Source organism: Eurytemora carolleeae, unplaced genomic scaffold, assembly GCF_000591075.1.
Source record: "Eurytemora carolleeae unplaced genomic scaffold, Eaff_2.0 scaffold205, whole genome shotgun sequence".
Classification (NCBI taxonomy): domain Eukaryota; kingdom Metazoa; phylum Arthropoda; class Copepoda; order Calanoida; family Temoridae; genus Eurytemora; species Eurytemora carolleeae.
This window is the reverse complement of record NW_019396096.1, coordinates 99,853-120,005: the sequence shown is the minus strand read 5'-3', so window position 1 is coordinate 120,005 and position 20,153 is coordinate 99,853. Positions and strand designations below refer to the sequence as shown.

The window sequence follows — 20,153 nt, the reverse complement described above, 5'->3', positions numbered from 1 at the left end:
CTTATCTTTATATCTTTGCATTTGAATGTCAGAAACCTTAGATATTTCAAAATATGAATCATTTAAGATCAAATAATGATAGTTTGAAATATCAAAGGTTTACACAATCAGGTTGAAAAGATATGGCGATTGTAAAATCATAATTTGTGGCAAAAACTCAGTTCCTTTTGCCACAAACTAAAAACAAATTTTCCACATAAAGCTTTGCAACCCAATGTTTACACCATCAGATTTAGGGATTTGAAAATTTGAAAATTGAAAATACATTTCAACCAAACGATATTATATATCAGATTTACTTTACGATCGATGGGTCAATGTTGAGTTTTGACCACAAATACATTTTTAAAATGGCAAATCAGAAGTCCAAACCTTTGAATGTATAGTTTGTAATTGTTACCCTGTATTTTAACACTGTTGAATCCAATGTTTGTTTAATATTTTAGTTTGCTCTAATTTAATAATTTGGATACTAATGCTCAATAAATTAAATAAAAAAACTGGCAGAAGGCAAACATGGAAAAGTGATTAATGTTTAATATTAAGGCTGGAGCGCAGTAAATACAATTAAATCCTCAAATATTCTACTATTTTTGAGAACTAGGGTTTCCATTTTTCCGGAAAAAAAATTTCCATTTTGGAAATGGAATGTTCCGGAAACTTTTTGCGTAAACCGGAATTCCGGGATGATTCCGTTTTACGGAATGGAAACCGTAAAATTTCCAGTTTCCATTTCGTAAACCGGAAAAATTTCCGGTTTCCATTCTAAACCGTAAATTTTTACGGTTTACGTAACGTAAACCGGAAAATTTCCGGTTTACGTCACGTAAACCGGAAAAATTTCCATTTTACGGAATTGAAACCGTAAAATTTCCAGTTTCCATTTCGTAAACCGGAAAAATTTCCGGTTTCCATTCCGTAAACCGGAAATTTTTACGGTTTACGTAACGTAAACTGGAAAATTTCCATTCCGTAAACCGGAACTTAAAGAATTTTTCTTATTTTAATTAAATTCATATTTACGAAATTTGAAAATTTGAAGAAAAAAATCGAGGATCATTGCCCCCCCCGCTAGCTACTGCCCTGCTAGTGGTAGAGTGTCCCCCCCCCTCGGTTTATCAGTTACATTTCACACTATAGTAACTTAGAATATGGATTATTGAGTATAACTTTTTCTACCGTCCGGCATCCATCCATATATTTTTAGTGTTACTAACTGGTGTTGTATTTACATATGTAAGACTTTAATGTAATTCTGGTACCAAATGTTCCGGAAACCGGACATTTCCGGAAAATTTCCGGAACGATATTCCGGAACGTTCCGGAATTCCGTAACGATCCGGAATTCCGTAACGATCCGTAATTCCGGAACAACGTTCAGGAAATTTCCGTTTTACGGAAAAAAATCGTTCCGGACTTCCGGTTTTCCGGAACCTTTTCCATAATGGAAATGGAAAAAATTTCCGGAACATTTCCGCACGTAAACCGTAACCCGGAATTCCGGTGGAAACCCTATTGAGAACCCATGGTTTTATTCCATATATCTTTAGAACCCGCTGTCGTAGATATATAAATCTTTTAATTTTAATTAGCAATTATTCTCAGTTTGATATGTAAAATATATAAACCATCAAATTGAAAAGATAAAATTTTTTGACAATTTCAGTTTTTGATATGAACTCAGTTTTGTAATGGTGAATATTAACAACATTATTTACTGCAGAAATTGAGACAATGATTATAATAATAATATAAACCATATAACGGGGTTTAAATCAAACACATTTTATATAAATTCATGTACATTTACCTTCTACATAGAAAATACTTTATAAATCAAAAAAAAAAAAAAAAATTTTAATCTTTTTCTTGGTCTGTCACAAGCCCAGCTGCCTTTGCCATTGAGTAAAATCTAAAAATATAAAAATTTTTGTAATTTTGTTACTTTTATAACTACATACTTTCTATATTTTATACTTTAAAGAATAATTCAATAAGATATACTGATAAAATCTTAAATCGTGTGTAACAAAAGTAACCTCTTAAGTTAAAGTAAAGAAACAAAAAGAAAAATGTATAATTGTATTATTGCAGAAAAATTAGAGCCAATACAATTTACAAACAGCTGACAGATTTTTAACTGGATATTTTATTATTGTATTGTATTGTATTGTATTATTATTCCCTGTGGCCACCCAAGTGATGTCCCACAAAAAATTTGGGCCCGATCGGTTCAGCCGTTTGTACGTTTATTGGATACAAACAAACAAACAAACAAACAAACACCCAAGCCAAATTTATATATAGATCTAAAATATTAGATTTTACAAGTTGTCCAACCTTGATGTTGAGTCTGTGAGTAAGGTTTGAGGATGTCCTTGCTCCACTACTCTACCCTGATCTAGAACTAGGACTCTATCTCCTCCAGTGATAGTGTGCAGTCTAAATATCATTCTTCTATTATCAGAATTTAAAATAAAAGGTAATGATTCTTTGTCGGAAACGTTTGAAATATAAAACGTTAACACTGTTAGTGTTAGGTTCCAAAGGTACAAGGATAAGACAAGTTGAGTTTGTGGCAACGACTTAATTTATTTAACTTTTGAGTCACTTGAATTTTTTAAAAACCTAACAAGGTTATAACCTGAAACAAAAGGATTGATTTTCCTAGTATTTCTCTCTTATAAAATATGTATTGTATAATGTACTCAGCTTGATAACTCAGCGTTTCCCAAGCTACTCCCGCCGTTTACCCGTGCTTAGTCGTAAATTACGATTTTAGATATTTTTCCCCTCTAAAAGGGAACCCACTCAACTTAGAATCTCAAAACTAAGATAAGAGCATTCCTCAGTTATGTTCGGACATAGAAACACTCAGACGAACATTTCTACTTTATAGATATAAAAGCTTGGGAACCCAGGCTGGCCAAAATTATTTCCGTCGTTTACCTACCTCATGTCGTAAATTACGATTTTAGTGAACCCACTCAATTTACAATCTCAAATCCAAACTAAGAATATTCCCGTGGTTCTCCCTAGTTTCTAATCAAAATTTCAGGCCAATCGATCAATGGATTCCTGACTTATGATAGGACAGATAACCCACATAGATTCAGCCTGCTTATAAAAAGTTTCATCAATATTGGGATTTGATTTTACCGCTCTAACTCACTTATTCTTTTCTGTAGCCCTTTACATTTTCACTTTAGCAATACAAAGCACTTGTTGTTTGCTTTGGTTTTTAAGAAGCATAAATTAGCGAAATTCTCATCGATTTGTGCATAACAACTTAGGACCTTTGAATCACGGTAAAACAGATATTACTACTTTATATATATATATGTGTATTATGTATACCTATGTGCTATAGTAACCACAGTGCAGTCCTTGAACTCTCTTCTGATAGTTTCCTGAATTCTCTGGTCTGTAGCAGCATCTACCGCTGCTGTAGCTTCATCAAGAATCAAAATCTTAGATTTCCTAAATATAACATTTAAAGGTCTGTAGTGATCCTCTATTGCCCGAATAGATTCTAGTATAACAGATGGCAGTGTAGGATTTGCACACTCTCAGTACAAGCTGTATTCTGACGTCACAAGTGTCAACTTAGTTTTTGTGTCCGACAAAATTATTAATAATTGTGAGAATTTTAGAATTAAGTGCTTATCTTATGGTAAAATAAGTGCAATTTAATGTGTTCTTTATTTTCTGTTTTTACACTTTTTTATTTAATCTTGGAAACATGTCAACTAATGGGAGAAAATGTTTCTTGTTATATTTGACGTCGTGTATAATTGGTCCATTTCTCTGTTGCCACCTATATGTACTTAATAATCTATTTGGCCATGCCGAAGCACAACACGATAATCTTTAAACCTTTATCTGCAGTAGTTTTACATTAATTTATCGTACAAATGTTTTGCTTATATCTGTTAATATTATGTTTCGTTTTCATATTATTTTATTGTTGTATGTATTGTCGTTTTTTAGCATGAAAATCTATCAATTTCTTTCAATTTCAATTCCATGGAGAAACAGAAATTAAAAATACTCAGTTTAAAAATAGGCTTATCTTATATATTCTTGAACAGATGAAGCTTTTAACATTCTACGGTCCCATTCTGTCTATGTTAATGTAAACATTGGAGGATTTTACATGTAGGGTAGCGTTCGCAAATATTTCTTTATTCTTTTAGATCTTGAAAAAGTACAGTTCGTTTTATTACTTTTTAATGAACCGGAAACCCATGGGAAACCACATTTGACAAATTTTAAAAGAGAAGATAGTGGATATCTCTTGCATTATCAAGCAGACAGAGGTGTAACGGGTAACATCCTAATTTGGACAACCCACTCTATAACAAATGGAGGCGTTCTTGAAATTAGGTCTTAACAGTTCGTTGAAAGAGACTGTAAGCAAAATTTTTAGTAGTAAACTCATTTAAGGTTGTCAATGCCCGATTCACAACGGTTCTTGACACATTTATTTTATAAAAAATGTGAAAAGTGTTGTCGTTTTTTTAGGTTTAAAAATGCTTAATTCTGATATTACTTTCATTGGTTTTGCCGCAGGCCACTTTTGTAGAGAAACCACAATGGACAAAAATCATCTTCAAGCTTGTCAAGGTACCGATGTTAATCGGACATTGCCATGTTTGCTTAGAGGGTCACTTGAAATTATGCTTACAGTCCCTTTCAGAAGGATCAAATTGTTAAAAATATTTTTTTTTATCATCTTTGATTGTAACAAACCTGAGTAAAGCCCGGGCTAAACAAACCAGCTGCCTCTGTCCTAAACTAAGGCCTAATCCTCCCTCGGATACATGTTGCTCCAGAGTAAACTCTAAACTTAAGCCGGATTTCCGTAGAGCCTCCTCTATCTGGTCATCTGGATACTCCTCACCTGGGTCTAGGTTGAACCTCAGGGAACCAGAGAACAGAGTGGGATCCTGCAAAACAATCATTTTTTTCTGATATTTTGGGTGGAAATGCAATCTTCAATTGAGAATTATACAGGTTAAATACATTTTTCTCAGATCTAGTTTTTTTTGTAAAAAATAACAATAATGTTCCCATTATTTTTTTTTAAATCTTTTAACATTTTTATCTTCGGTGAAAAAAAGTCATTTTTTAAATATCCTTAATTTTTTTCTTCCATAAATCCGCACTTGCAAAATATAAAGTTTCAGATCAAAAAACAAGGATATCTTTTTATAATTTTTGCTTAAACTATGGTTTTATTATACCTAGATAATAAATCAATCTTACCTGTGGAATAATAGTGATCCTAGATCTCAGATCTTGTAATCCAACCAGACCAATATCCGTCCCATCTATCCTGATAGTTCCTGCTCCAGGTTCAAGTATCCGGAATAAAGCTAGAGACAAGCTTGATTTCCCAGCTCCGGTCCTACCAACAATACCAAGCTTCTCCTGGTCCTTTATCTCCAGGGTAAAGTTATCTAACACATTGGGTAGTTCCTCTCTATACTTCGTACTGTACTTGTCAAATACAATTTTACCCTGATCAGGCCAAACCTAAAAATTTACAACATACTATTTTCCTTAAATATTTTACTGTTGAGCTGGGTTTTTCATTTATGGCTTTTAATTCATGCACTTTTTCCATGCACTTTTTTTTGGGTTTAGAGTTCTGAGTATTCTCTTTGGAGTTATCAAAGTTTTAGTTCATGAACTCTTCTCATAGGATGTTTTGAGGGTTTACAGTTCTGGGTATTCTCTTTGGAGTTATCAAAGTTTTATTTCATGCACATGACGCTTGTAAACAAATAAAGAACACACACAGTTATCTTTTAACTTCTCGGAGCTTTTAATGTTTACAGCTTAATGCTAAACAAAATAGAAGTTTCTTTTAATACAGAAAATCTAGAAAATTAGGTTTCACTTTAAAGGAACCTCCAACTATATTTTATTTGTCCTAATAACAACTCAATCGCAATGGAATGTCATAGAGCTTAAACTTCTTTGACATTTTAAAATCCTAAAAATGCAATTTATTTTATCTTTGAAAGCGTATCAAGTTATGCTCTTGTTCAAAAGTCCTTGATTTGCGATTTTTTTTTGAGATTTTGTGAAAACGTTAAGTTTTATTAAATGATTTACAGAGATGGAAATGGACAAGATTTTAAGAAAATTTAATAAGAATATGTTTTTTCTTACATTATCTAGACCCCCCTCTGTCTCCCAGTTGTTTTCCTGCGGTAGTTCTTCATATTCTCTTATTCTCTCTAGCGCTATACTATCAGATTCAAGTTCACCAGCCATTCTACAAAACATATTTTAATTACAAGGATTGTAAGCGTAATTCCTAGTGACCCTCCACCTAAAGAGTTAAAAAATACAAATCAAAAAATAATATCTCCATTTTTCTATAATTAAAAAAATTTAATTCTGCCTAATTCCTACTTTTTCTATGCACATCTTGAAGAAACTCAGATAAAAATAAAAAATTTAGAGAGAAAAACAAGGATATCAACATATTTCATAATTTAGTTCAAAGATAAACTTGATTGATAGATAGATGGTTTACCTGACTGTCCAACCAAACCCATCAATCATGACCATGGAGTAGGATATTGATAACCCAGCTAACCCTGGAGATATGCTCTCCCTGTAGTAAAATGACATGATAGCAGCCAAGAATACTATAATATTCCCTAGAATCTCAACTCTTATACTCAACCATCGATTGGTCATCTCACTGATGTAATTGCATTGAAGATGCTTGGCCACCCTGTCTTCGGAATCTTTACAGAATCTTCTTGTTTGACCAAAAGCTCTGATGGTCGTAGCTCCTGTTATAGATTCTGTAAAGTGGGAATAAATAGGAGATTTTGCCACACTTTCCAACCTTTTAACCTGTCTTCTAGTTCTTGTATAGTAGATCTGTAGAAATGTGTAGATGATAATGATTGGAATCAGAGTGACAAGGAACATCGGAGTTATGCTTGATACAACCAAGAATGTTCCAACAATCATAAAAACACATCCAAGGAACTGTCTCAACTGATTCGGTATCTTTTGATCGATCACATCCAGGTCTGACGTGAATCTGTTCAGAATCCTGCCGATAGGGTTAGATTCAAAGAAAGATAATGGTGCATGCATTGTTTTCTCCAGCATGGCTTTATGAAGTTTATCAGATGCTGCTGCCCCCCTGTATCCTATACCTATGTGACTAAGCATCCCACAAACTGAACAAAGCACTCCCGTAAGCGCATATAGTCCAATATACTTAGCATTAGTTTCAGGACTATAGTTAGAGGTCCAGGAGGATAAAATCAGATTGCCACCAACTAGGAAAGCTTCAGCTGACATGAAGATGAGAAGAACAATAAAGAATAAACCCATGTTCATACTTTTTAAATAGAAAATATAATGTTTTAAGCTCACTCTTCCTTCGGAGCTCTTCTCCTGCTCAATAAGTTTTCCATCGTTTTTATTTTTAATTTCTTTTTCAGCTGCTTTTCCTGTCTCAGGAGCTTCCTCAGATTCCTCCTTTCCAACAAACTTTTCCATTTCTTGGAAAAATTCACTTTTCTTATTCTGCAGTTCTTCTAGAGTTCCTTGATCTACTATTCTTCCATCATGAAATAACAAAATCCGATCCACTTTGTGTAGAACCCCAAGGCTGTGTGTCACGAGAATTCTTGTTCTGTTGTTCAGGTAGCCGTTAGGCCCGATGAGGTTGTCAAAAATATGCTTTGATACATGAGCATCAACTGCACTGAGGGGATCATCCATAAGAACAATATCTGCTCCGCTATACGCTGCTCGAGCTAATCCAACTCTTTGCTTTTGACCCCCACTAAGGTTGACTCCATTTTCTCCTATTTCCGTTTGATCTCCGTTCGGTAAAATTTCCAAATCTGATTTGAGTGCACAATTATAGATCACGTTTTCATAATTCAGAGGTTCAAATTCATTTCCGAATAAAATATTGTCCCTGACGGTTAGGTTTTGAATCCAGGCTTGCTGTGCAACATAGGAAACTTGACCATTTATAGTTTTAGACCCACCGACTTTTTGCATCTCTCCCAGTATGGCAGACAAGAAGGAAGACTTTCCTGAACCAATCTTTCCAACCACAGCAACTAGCTCTCCTTTCTTGATATTCAGGTTGATATCACCCAGTGTGGGGTTAGCTGTTTTTCCAACCCAGCTAAAATCTGCGTTTTTCATTTCAATGGCAGTTAAAGGATCTGTGATGTCATCAAAAGGATCACTTTCTTCCTCCAGATCCTCACAGTTAAAGAACTTATCAATTCGCTTGACAGACACCCATAGTTTAACAGATTCCATTACAAATCTTGGAAACTGGTTCATTGGTATCCTTACAACGTTTACAATAGCTACTGTACCAAACACAGTTTCAGCATTTAGAACATTATTCTCCGGGTCAATGTAAACATAACAGATGAAAGTGATCAAAATGACAATAAGAGGTGCAGCAGTGAAGGTTATCCAAAGAAAGGCTTGGATCACAGCATTTCTAATAAAACTATGAATCTCATGTTTTCTATGCTCGTTGATTTTTTTCATAAATGGTTTCTCCCAGGCGTACAGTTTTAATACCTTCATTCCTTGCAGGATTTCGTTCATGAACAGGATTCTTTTATCTTTAGCTATCATCTGCCTAGCCTGGATTGATCTTCCATACTTGCCTCCAAAAAGATTGACTGGAACAAGGAGGAAAAAAACTGATAGTCCAATGAATGCACTAATCCCAAGGAGATCATACAAGAAGTAGAAAGCCAGGGCAAACTGAAATGGGCCGGACCACAGGGAGTTCAAGAATGGAACTATTTCAAGAAATCTCTGAAAATTTATTTTTGTATTAATTAAAGTTACTTTCTTACAAGATATTAATATTAACCTGCGAATCTATGGACATCAAGTTTGTGATTTCTCCAGTAGAAAATTCTCTCCTCTCCACATTTGAAATAGTTAAAGTCTTTTTATATATTGCAGTTATTACAGCAGATCGCATCTGGAAGGCTGCTACATAAGTCTGCCGGAAGTAATGATTAGAGATTGTAACCTAAAAATAAAATAAAAGATTGTAAAAAAATAAATACTGGTTAAAAAAAATTGTTAAAAAATAACATTTTATTTAAAAATAACTATTTGTTTAAAAATTACTATTTATTTTAAAAAAACTTTTTTTTAATAAATTTTTTTTTAAAAAAAACTTTTTGTTAAAAAAATAACTATTTGTTAAAAAAATAACTAATTGTTTAAAAATGACTATTAGTTTTAAATTACCTATTTGTTAAAAAAAAACTATTTGTTTAAAGATGACTATTTGTTTTTAAAAAAACTTTCTTTTAAAATAAATTTTTTTTTAAAAATTACTTTTGTTAAAAAAATAACTATTTGTTAAAAAGATAACTATTTGTTAAAAAAATAACTATTTGTTTAAAAATGACTATTTGTTTAAAAAAATAACCATTTGTGAAAAAATAACTACTTGTTAAAATAACTTTTTGTTATAAAAATAACTTTTTGTTATTAAAATAACTTTTCGTTAAAAAAAATAACTATTTATTTGAAAATAAGTATTTGTTTAAAAATAACTATTTTTTAAAAATAAATATTTGTTTAAAAAATAGTTGTTTAAAAGTAGCTATTTGTTTAAAAATAACTATTTGAATAAAAATAACTATTTATTAAAAACGCTGCCTATTCTAAGGTTGCTGTTTTACTTCAAAACATGTTTTTAAATAAAGACAACAATGCTTATGTTGAAGAATTTGAATAAATGTGTTTTCTCAAGATGTCGACCAGAATAAATAGCTGAAGGCATTGATCTTGTTTTTTGTGAATTTCAATACAAAATCTACTGTGTTAAACAGATATAAAGATTTGACAGACAAACATGCAAATGCAATTAAGATTTTATTGAAATGAAAAAGAAAATGGAAAATTATTTTGAGTAATTTTGTATTTTAAGAGAAAACTTCCCTGGGAACTCAGCGCTGCCCAGGCTATTAAAAGTTACTCATGCCGTTTACCCGCACTTTGTTGCAATTAAAGTTGACCCACTCAAATTCGAATCTCAAAACCAAACTAAAAACTTTCCCGTGGATCTCCCGAGTTCCCCAATCAAAATTTGAGGCAAATCGGTCCAGGGGTTCTGGAGTTATCATCGGAAAAACAGACAAACAGAGATTATATATATATATATATATTGGAAGAAATGTATATTTAAACTGAAAAAGTTGAAAATACTATACTATATATATATATATATATTGGAAGAAATGTATATTTAAACTGAAAAAGTTGAAAATACTATACTATATATATATATATATATTTATATATAAACTTAGTGATTGTACTGAAACGTTTTTAGAATTATTTCATGGTTATGTATGTTTGTGGTATTTAACCTTGAAATTACAATTGAATATGTTGCAAAGTACATGTCTGAAAAAGTGTACTTCCCTTGCTTACATCTTTTTTAATATTGATTGTATAGGATAAATTTACCATAGACACATATCTGTGTGTCTGTCTGCTTCCCCCGTCTGTATGCTAACTTGTTATAAAGCTGTAATTGTATATTCTGTATTAAAATATATGCCTACCACTAAACCTTTTATATAATGTTTGCTACCTGTGTGGTAGCCGTTATAAGAAGTATTACAACCCAGAAATATCCTTTCCAAGCATGGTCGTCGGTTTCTATCACGTGCAACAACCGTCGAAACACCTGCGTTAGTCAGATATAAAATATAGTTTGCACTTTTGCAAACATAAAAAAGTAATATTTTCCATCAATTAATAGTTTTAGATAATCTTCATTTAAACTTTCTGACCATAAGTTGTTTGTTTTTGTATTTGGTAAAATTTTGAATTATGAAATCATAGCAAATAGTTGTTTTTGTATAAAATTAGATACAAGTTTTTATCAATTGAAATAAGATTAATCAATTAATAAAATTAAACATAATCTTTTTTAAGACAGCCCTCATCAATCATTTAAAAAAGAATTTATTATTTGCCACCAATCCCTTTAACTTATAAACCAATTTGTGTGAAGCATTGATCAAAATTAGATCCAACTGTATTATTAGTTTGAAATATCTCAGGGTTTTTACATCAGGTTGCAAAGATAAAAAGATTGGATAATCAGAGTTTGTGGCAAAAACTCAATTCATTTGAATCATGACAGGAGAGATAAAAATCAATATTACCTGAGGTTGTTTATTAAGCTTCTATACTCTGGATGTACTCCAGTGTAAATAAAATGTCGTCTCCATAGCAGTCATGGACACTCATTATTATCATATGGTGCGAAATTGTTTTACCCTATAAAGGCTGGGGAGTCTGAGTTTATGTATAGCCTGGGGGCGCCCCCCTCCTCGAGAAAAAGGCCTTAGAGAATAGGTATAGTGTTGAATGCATGTTCATAGCCCATGGCCAGATCAAAGAAAAAACATTAGACAGATAACTTTAATAATTTAGGTGCTAGGGAGGGTGGACAAAAAAATGCCTAAAAATGGGTAAAAAAAATGAAAAAAATATATTTATTTGTTTTAAACAAATATCAGTGTTACACATGTTTCTACATGCTCAGTTACGTCATTTAAGAGATCTTTGACTTTCAAGCGCCATAGAGACGACATTTTAAAATATTAAACTAAAAACAACCTTGGGGCTACCTGAGGTGTGGCGTATAGAAGAATATCATTGAGAAGTCTGAGCAGAGCTCCGGTTATAAAAGTTCCTCCAAACGATTTGACCAACAGTTTCATAATACTTTTCTTAGGTTTCCTTTTCGAATCTAAAATTGGAAAAGTCCTAAAGGAATTGAGTCAGTGCTACAAACTCGAATTTTCTAATCTCATATATCTTTGCAACCTTTTGATGACCTTGATGTTTAAACTATCTAATTTAAAAAAATTCATAGTTTAAAATATCAAAGTTCTACAAGATTGGGTTGCAAAGATGTAGTGACTAGAATTCCTTCATTCAACAACCTGCTATTATAGTATTCTTATTTTTTGTAATTTCAAAAATATTTTTTTTATGCGAAAAAAAGAGAATTATAATAAACATATCACAAAGACATAGCAAATTATGAACAACTGAAATAGAATAAAAAACTAGCTGTATTTTGTTTTAATTGTGTAATATTCATTTTGCGCCCTTTTCTGGGTTTCTAAACCTTTGATTTAATATTTCTTTAAATCTATTTCTGCATACAAATGCAATCTCGATTTTTAAAATCAAATCATAAAAAATCCACGAAAAAAAATTTTCCTGCTGTTTTTTAGCTTTTGTTTAAAAAGATTAATTGTCTATTTCTGTGATACACTCACTTACAACAAAACAACTTTGCAACAATTTCATGATATCAAAATAGAAAATATGAGTATAAAGTAATTAGGTATTTGCCCCAAACCCTCAGCCTGATATAATGTAAACCTTTATTTTTTTTTAAACTTACATTTAACAAAATTTACGACATTGGGTTGCAAATATAATGGGATTTGAATATCAGAGTTTGTGGCAAAGATTCAATTATGTTAATTATCATGAGACGGAAAATCTATGTCGCTTTCTAAGAAAAATACCTGCTTGTGCTCGTGTGTCTTGTTCATTGACTTTATTAAATGTTTTGGTGACTCGGTCGATATCAATCAGTTTATTTGGTTCAGGTAGATCTTCATAGGTTAGCAAGTGTTTATACCCTAAACAGATTGTTTTTATAACTTTTTTAAATTAAGGTTTTAAATGTTTACCCCTTTCAAATTATTCCAGGCGTCCTATAGTTTTCTTTAGACAGAGCTGCCTTTTACAGTTTCATTCACTGCTTTTTTAGAATTTTGAAGAGAATTTTAGACATATATCGGACAGAAATATTTAAGCAGTCTAAATCAATTTATATCAATTTTTTGGGTGATCCTTTAAAAGCTTTAATTTTTAGAGACTTTGAATATATTCAACATCGAGTTGAATTTTTTGAATTTAAATATTTATTCGTTTAAGTTGGGTTAAGTTGTTCTTTTTTACTTTGAGTTCAGAAAAAAAATGTTACAATATATTAATTTTTCAATAATGTTCATAAGTATTATATTTAAAAGGATTGAAGACGCGTGGTTTACGACACACAATTTTCAAAATAAACAATAATCGAAATATATTTTTAATAAATGTGGAACTAACATCTACTTTTTTTACTCTACAGAGGTTTGGTCCATCCGAATCACCGAAATTTTAAAGAAATGTGATGTTGCACATTAGACCTTGAATAAGAGGTTGGAATTAATAACCTTTAAATAGCAGGAGAAAGTGGTTAAACAATCCGTTCGGCGTTCCTATAGTTCAAATACGTATCCCTTGATTAATACCGCAAAAGGTTGCAAGAATATAAGGAAAATAAAGCTATAGAGTTCGAGGCGAGTGCCTTTGTTTTCAGATGGTTAATCGCACCCCTCATAACCAGGAAGTAAGGGATGAAATATTTTCCAATAGTTGCAAAATTCGACAGAAAATAAGACAAGAAAACTTTTCTCTGAATTGATAAGCTCTCCCATAAGAAGTAAACCAGGAAAAGAAAGCATGATGTATTCTCCGATAGTTTCAAAATATAGAAAATTTAATTCAAAAATATTCCCCTAAGCGTTAAAAAATGTTAAGCTCTCCCATAAAAAGTAAACCGGGAAAGGAAAGCATGACGTATTCTCCGATAGTTTCAAAATACAGAAAATTTAATTTAAAATATTCTCCTAAACTCTAAACAATGTTAAGCTCTCCCATAAGAAGTAAACCAGGAAAGGAAAGCATGACGTATTCTCAGATAGTTTCAAAAATATAGAAAATGAAATTAAAAGATATTCTCCTAAACTCTAAAAAATGTTAAGCACTCCCATAAAAAGTAAACCAGGAAAGGAAAGCATGACGTATTCACCGATAGTTTCAAAATACAGAAAATTTAATTTAAAATATTCTCCTAAACTCTAAAAAATGTTAAGCTCTCCCATCAGAAGAAAACCAGGAAAGGAAAGCATGACGTATTCTCCGATAGTTTCAAAATATAGAAAATTTAATTTAAAAATATTCTCCTAAACTCTAAAAAATGTTAAGCTCTCCCATAAAAAGTAAACCAGGGAAGGAAAGCATGACTATTCTCCGATAGTTTTAAAATACAGAAAAAAGCTATTTAAAAATATTCTTAACACTAAAAGCGTTGATCACTCCCTTGAGAAATATAACCAGAGCTGGGAACTTTTGAATGGTGGATATCGGGATTAATGCTTTATCCACTCTTTTTCTTTATCGCGAGATTTAATAACGCTTGTTCTCCTCTTGTTATTAATCTATTCACCGATCGGGATTAAGGATATCCCATTCTAAAGTTTTCAGCTCAGGAGTCTCCTATAGATGCAAAATAAAGAGAGTGAAAAAGTTTTGAACCAACCTTTAAAAAATGTTGAGCTCTCCCATGAAAAGTACAACCAGGACGGGAAGGATGAAGTATTCTCCGACGGTTTCTCAGTTCTCCAGTTAGGAAACCATTCACTGATAATAACAAAGAAAATCAGTTTCGTTAAAATATTTTTAAGTTTAAAGCTGGGCATGTGTGCGTGTTCACATATTACTTATAATTTTAGACTGATCCAATACCTTTTAGGGAAGAACCCGTCTTGTTTTTGCTAAATATTCCAGATTTTTAAATGAAATCTTAATTAATAACTTTTAATGGATTTAGTTTTCAATTACTGCTATTCACCCTGAACTAACGAGAGAGAGAAGCATTCGGCTTCTTGTATTTGAAATCAAACGTGTTTTCGTCTATAACTCAACTTACAGATTTGTTTATTTTATACCTTTCCATTCTAAATGTATATGCCAACAAAAAGGTATTTAATATAAAAGGCTATAAAATTATGTAAAAGGGGTCAAATTGTGATAGAAAGTCACAGTTATCTGAAATATTGACAGAACCGTTAAATCCACGTGTATTTGGAATTTAACAAAAATGTTTTTAAAAACTAAAAAAAATTATAAAACCGGTTCAAAGTTCAAATAAAAATGTCCTACCTACCTTATCAAAAGCACACAGGATATAGTATAGTAGGCAATAAAAGCTGGTTCTAATGCTGGTAGAAGTAGGTTCGGTATCAGGAATATTACTTGGAATAACCATAGGAAAAACTAAACAATTAACATAAATTAGAAAAAAAAGATTGAAAAGTTTTGAATAATTATTTCAAGTATGAATTAAAATTAAAATATGATTAAAAAATTTCTAATGATCAAAGATTAAGATTTTACAGTCTTAAATCTAACTATTCGTTTAAAAGTTTTTTTTGAAGCACGTTATGATGCAGAGAATGATTCCAATTCAGCTAGTTTGGAATGAGGATATAAAAGTAAACAGTTAATATGGTTCATTTTTATATTAATTTTTTGTTCATTTGTAATAAAACTCAACTGCAATTTTACTAGCGTTAAAGTTACATGAAAAGATCTGGATTTCTATGTACAGAAATTGTAAAACTCAGATCTTCTTATCTTCTCATTTAATATCAAATACATTTTTGAAATTGATTCATTAAATTTAAATATTTTTTTTCTCCCACTTTACAGCAAAGTAATTGAGTCTTTGGCACAAACTCCGGTTTTATTAACTCTATATCTTTGCAAGCTGATGGTTTAAACCTTTGATATTTCAAACTTTGGTTATTTGATAAAAAAAATCCATATTTTGAAATATCTGAGATCAAAGACATTGGGTTGCAAAGATAAAGGAATTCGAAGATTAGAGATTATGAGAAAGACTCAATATATTTAAACATTATGAGAACACAAATTCGTCCAAGAATCTAAGAATAAAATTAGCATTTTTGGTATTTTTTGATTACATAAGTTAAATGATGATAATTTACGGATGCTTAACTATTTTTTATACAATAAATTCTAATAAGATTTAACCTGAAAAGGTGCCGAGTAGGAACCTCTAGATTTCAACAGTACTTGAACTATTAAACTAAAACATTATATTCATAAAAATATATGAAAACAAATAAAAATATTACACCAAACTAAACATAATTTAAATAACAATGTTTTAATTAATGATTTCATAAATGGTATATTTTGAGTCAGGAAAAAAAATTTCTAAAAAAAAAATGTTTAATCATCCATCATTTAAATGGGTAAGGGTAATTTCAAGTAGACCCTTCATCATCCATGCAAAGATGGCAATGCCCTGTTTACAACGATAGCCTCAAACGCGTTGTCTTATTAAGTATGCATTAAATATCAAAATTTAAAATTTTGATTACAGATAATTTTTAATTGTTTTAAGAACAAACTAATTAATCATTTTGTGCATAAAGGTAATTACGGTTACGATTCTTTTTACTCCTCAAAATTACCTGACTACAACTATCTGAATGTTAACCCCAAAGAACAGAGCATCTACCAGATAAAGCAGACTAGTTTTGAACTCCATACTCGCCTTTAAAGGGACCGTTCACTTATTTGGAAACTGAAGGGCGTAAACCTCATATATGTTCCCATTTTTGACTATTTTTATCTGGCAGAATTAATAATTGGGCGAAACTAAGCTGTTATACAGACAATATCTGTCATAAACCAGTATTTACCTGAACTATTATACAAACAATATCTGTCATAAACTAGTATTTACCTGAACCATTATACAGACAAGATCTGTCATAAACCAGTATTTACCTGAACTATTATACAGACAATATCTGTCGTAAACCAGTATTTACCTGAACTATTATACAGACAATATCTGTCATAAACCAGTATTTACCTGAACTATTATACAGATAAGATCTGTCATAAACCAGTATTTACCTGAACTATTATACAGATAAGATTAAACCAGTATTTACCTGAACTATTATACAGACAATATCTGTCATAAACCAGTATTTACCTGAACTATTATACAGATAAGATCTGTCATAAACCAGTATTTACCTAAACTATTATACAGACAAGATCTGTCATAAACCAGTATTTACCTGAACTATTATACAGACAAGAGCTGATATAAACCAGTATTTACCTGAACTATTATACAGACAAGATCTGTCATAAACAAGTATTTACCTGAACTATTATACAGACAAGAGCTGATATTAGAAGAATAATCCTGAGAAGTAAAATCCAACTCCATGATCTCTTCACAATCCCAGACCTAAAAAGTATTTGTTAGATTTGAAGGTACTGTGAGTCTGATTTAAAGATTTCCATTAGTTCCCTGTCCACTATAGTTTCAGTAGAACTAAATATTTCCATTTACTGATAGCACCGATTGAAGGATTCATAACTCTGATCGGATAATGAAATAGATAGGAAGATAGATGTTACCGCCATACTATTTCTGTTGATTCAGAATAGAAACCAAACACATGACTGAACCCTGATTGGATCAGGCGCTTATGGACTCAACATACATGAGTGAGTGGAAAGACAATATTTACCTGGTGGAAAGGTTTACCTGTTGAAAATGTTTACCTGGTATGGTGGAAAGGTGTATCTGGTAAAAAGGAAAAGATGTACCTGGTTGAAAGTTTTACATTGTAGAAAGGTTTACCTGGTGGAAAGGTTTACAGGATGAAAAGGTTCACCTGGTGGAAAGGTATGCCTGGTGAAAAGGTTTAACTGGTGGAAAGGTTTACCTGATGGAAAGGTTTACCTGGTGAAAAGGTTATCTAGTTAAAAGTTTTTCTGGTTGAAAGGTTTACCGGGTGGAAAGAAAAAGATTTACATGGTGGGAGGGAAAGGTTTACCTTGATTTTGAAAGGTTTACCAGGTGGAAAGTGAAAGGTTTACCTGGTTGAAAGGAAGAGTGTGTAGAGTAAAGATATTATGGAACACGTAAATGAAGGAAGGATTAGCAAGGAACGTGAAAGACAGGAACTCAGGACTGGAGTACTTGTGTTCCAAGATTGGTTGACATCAAGGAACGTATCCTGAAAAGTAATATCAAAATAAATTTTACATTTAATAACGGCTAAAGGAAACATAATTTTCACTTATATTTAATAATAATTTGAAAGTAAAATTTAAATCTTATTTGTTTTCAATTCTAACTGAATCATAATTCTGTTATTATTGCTTTTTATATTTTAGAAGAAAAGATATATACTGATATAATACTGATATAATACTCATATTATAATTTAATCTTGACAAATATTCTAGAATTTTACATCTCACTGTTTTCCTTTTTTAATACTTTTGAAGTAAAAATTAAATGTATCCAGTGAAAAAGTAGAAGTCATATAAAAATGTTATTGAACTAAAACTTTGTTTAGCATAATTTAGTTATAAAGTAGAAGAAGAAAAACGTTTCAAGGGATTGTAATATATCATGATTGTATTTCTTAAATGATGTTACCTCACAAAAGGTCTCCATGTCATTCTATGTTCAATCCAACCTTTTAGTATTAAATAGGAAATCTGAAAAATTTACAAAGATTTCAATTTTTTATGGTTATTTTGAATACAAATATGGTTAAAGAGAAACCAAATCTATTTTGCTAAAATCTTTAATTTAACTATCAGAGCGGGAAACTTTTGAATGATGGATATGGGGAGTAATGCTTGATCCACTCTTTTTCTTAATCTCCAGATTAAACAATGCTTGTTCTCATCTGGTTATTAATCCCCAGTGTCCAAATTTAATGAATTTAAGCCGCGTCTCTAATCCCCCACAAACCGGTTTCATTTGAGCCCGGCTTAAAACTTGTAAAATTTAATACATATTTAAATGGAACTAACAAAATTTGAGTCGCGGCTTAATTAAATTTAAACTTCAGCTAAAATTCTTTAAATTCAACCTCAGATTAATTAACCGATCGGGATTAAGAATATCCCGTTCTAAAGTTTTCAGCATTAGTGAGAAAAAAGTCTTTTTATGTTTTAGCGCAAAGAATGTAAAGAAACTGTAAAGATAATAAAAAGATATTAATATATTGCAATTCTAAGGATGAATTAAGTCTTATGTCTAAAATGACATATTTAATGATGAAAGAAAAAAGTTTACAGTTGCAAGAAATGATAAGTAAAAGGTATCAGACAGTATAAATTCCGCACAGTCGTCTCTGAAGTCTCATGCTTTGTGGGTAACTCTGTAAACAAAGTTTTCTAATTTTTAATAATCACCTCCTTAATAAATGAATAATCTATACATGGCTCTTCACTATTGTGTAATGTAACATGAATCTATTAATCTGATACGTGATCAGTAATCAGCTTATCTGATTTAACACAAACATGTCAATTTCAAGGGTCAAAGGATTGGTCAAAGGAATTACTTTTTTGGTTTTGTTTCCGTTTTTCCATCACAAATCGGGATCTCAGCAAGGTAATAATGCAAAGAAAGTTATTTTAGAGGTGTACGCATCTTTTGTACTCCAGTTTACTGTCTCCGGGCGGTAATGTAAACACAAGATGGATGTTGAAACCTGGCATAGGATCCATCTATTCTTGTTTACAAATCCGCGCAGAGGGAACTGGTTTCAATATGAACGCAGAGTATACGCAACAGCAATTAACTTTCCTTGCATTATAACCTTGCTTTGCAGTGTAACAAACTTTCCACTCGAGTTCCAAAACAAAGAGCGTGTAAATACTCAAGTATGTAATCTATTCAACAGATAATTATTTACTGAAAGGTTTTCATTGCTTTTGTTTCTAAGATATACAGATACACGTTTTCCAAAAAATATTTTTAAAATCTGTTTTTAATTTTGTTAAGTCATTTGAGTTCAATTATTTGTGTGTAGTTTTTTTTTCTTTAGTAAAATATACCTTTTCCGGAATAAAAAAGGGGAAATTTCAAAAAATATATATTTCTTAAAATTCAGCCCCATGTAACCGCAAATATCATTGGCAATGTATACTATCAAAACAAAAAAAGATTTTCATTGAAGTTTTTTTAGGAAATCTTAGAAATTATTTGACACCTTAAACTCGTACTTAATTCTAAACCTAATACTAAATTTATGCTGACACTGATCTTGTATATAAACTCTTATCAATTTAAGTGCATTCTTTTTAAATACGAAATCTTTTTTTTGCAAAATGTTGTCTCGCTTTTTCTTAAAATGCAAGTTACTAACGTAGTTAAA

General features: G+C 31.3%; 1 protein-coding gene across 2 annotated transcripts; it reads right to left on the bottom strand.

The window, feature by feature from the left end:
• Positions 1-1,097: 1,097 nt before the first annotated feature.
• Positions 1,098-18,485, bottom strand: LOC111694817 (canalicular multispecific organic anion transporter 1). Of its 2 annotated transcripts, XM_023463845.1 has the most exons (18): positions 18,419-18,485; positions 17,851-17,990; positions 17,125-17,212; positions 16,416-16,498; positions 15,970-16,024; positions 15,080-15,189; positions 14,453-14,553; positions 12,606-12,722; positions 11,691-11,812; positions 10,643-10,738; positions 8,897-9,061; positions 6,551-8,838; positions 6,181-6,286; positions 5,269-5,538; positions 4,753-4,949; positions 3,358-3,480; positions 2,341-2,442; positions 1,098-1,912 (listed from the first exon to the last, which is right to left on the bottom strand). In XM_023463845.1, exons 1-18 carry the CDS (start codon positions 18,434-18,436, stop codon positions 1,858-1,860), a joined length of 4,236 nt encoding a protein of 1,411 aa, XP_023319613.1. In that variant the 5' UTR covers positions 18,437-18,485; the 3' UTR covers positions 1,098-1,857. The 2 variants fall into 2 exon arrangements, with proteins under 2 accessions (XP_023319613.1, XP_023319615.1); XM_023463847.1 differs by lacking the exons at positions 17,125-17,212; positions 17,851-17,990; positions 18,419-18,485 and adding an exon at positions 16,867-16,871.
• Positions 18,486-20,153: the final 1,668 nt, after the last annotated feature.

What these genes read in the sequence shown, in the direction of transcription:
- LOC111694817 (XM_023463845.1), bottom strand. An exon ending in CAGAGGGGGGTCTAGATAAT is followed by an intron (nt 5,539 to 6,180) that starts GTAAGAAAAAAC and finishes GTAAATTTTTAG; the next exon opens with GTTTGGCCTGATCAGGGTAA. An exon ending in GTGGTTACTATAGCACATAG is followed by an intron (nt 2,443 to 3,357) that starts GTATACATAATA and finishes AATGATATTTAG; the next exon opens with ACTGCACACTATCACTGGAG.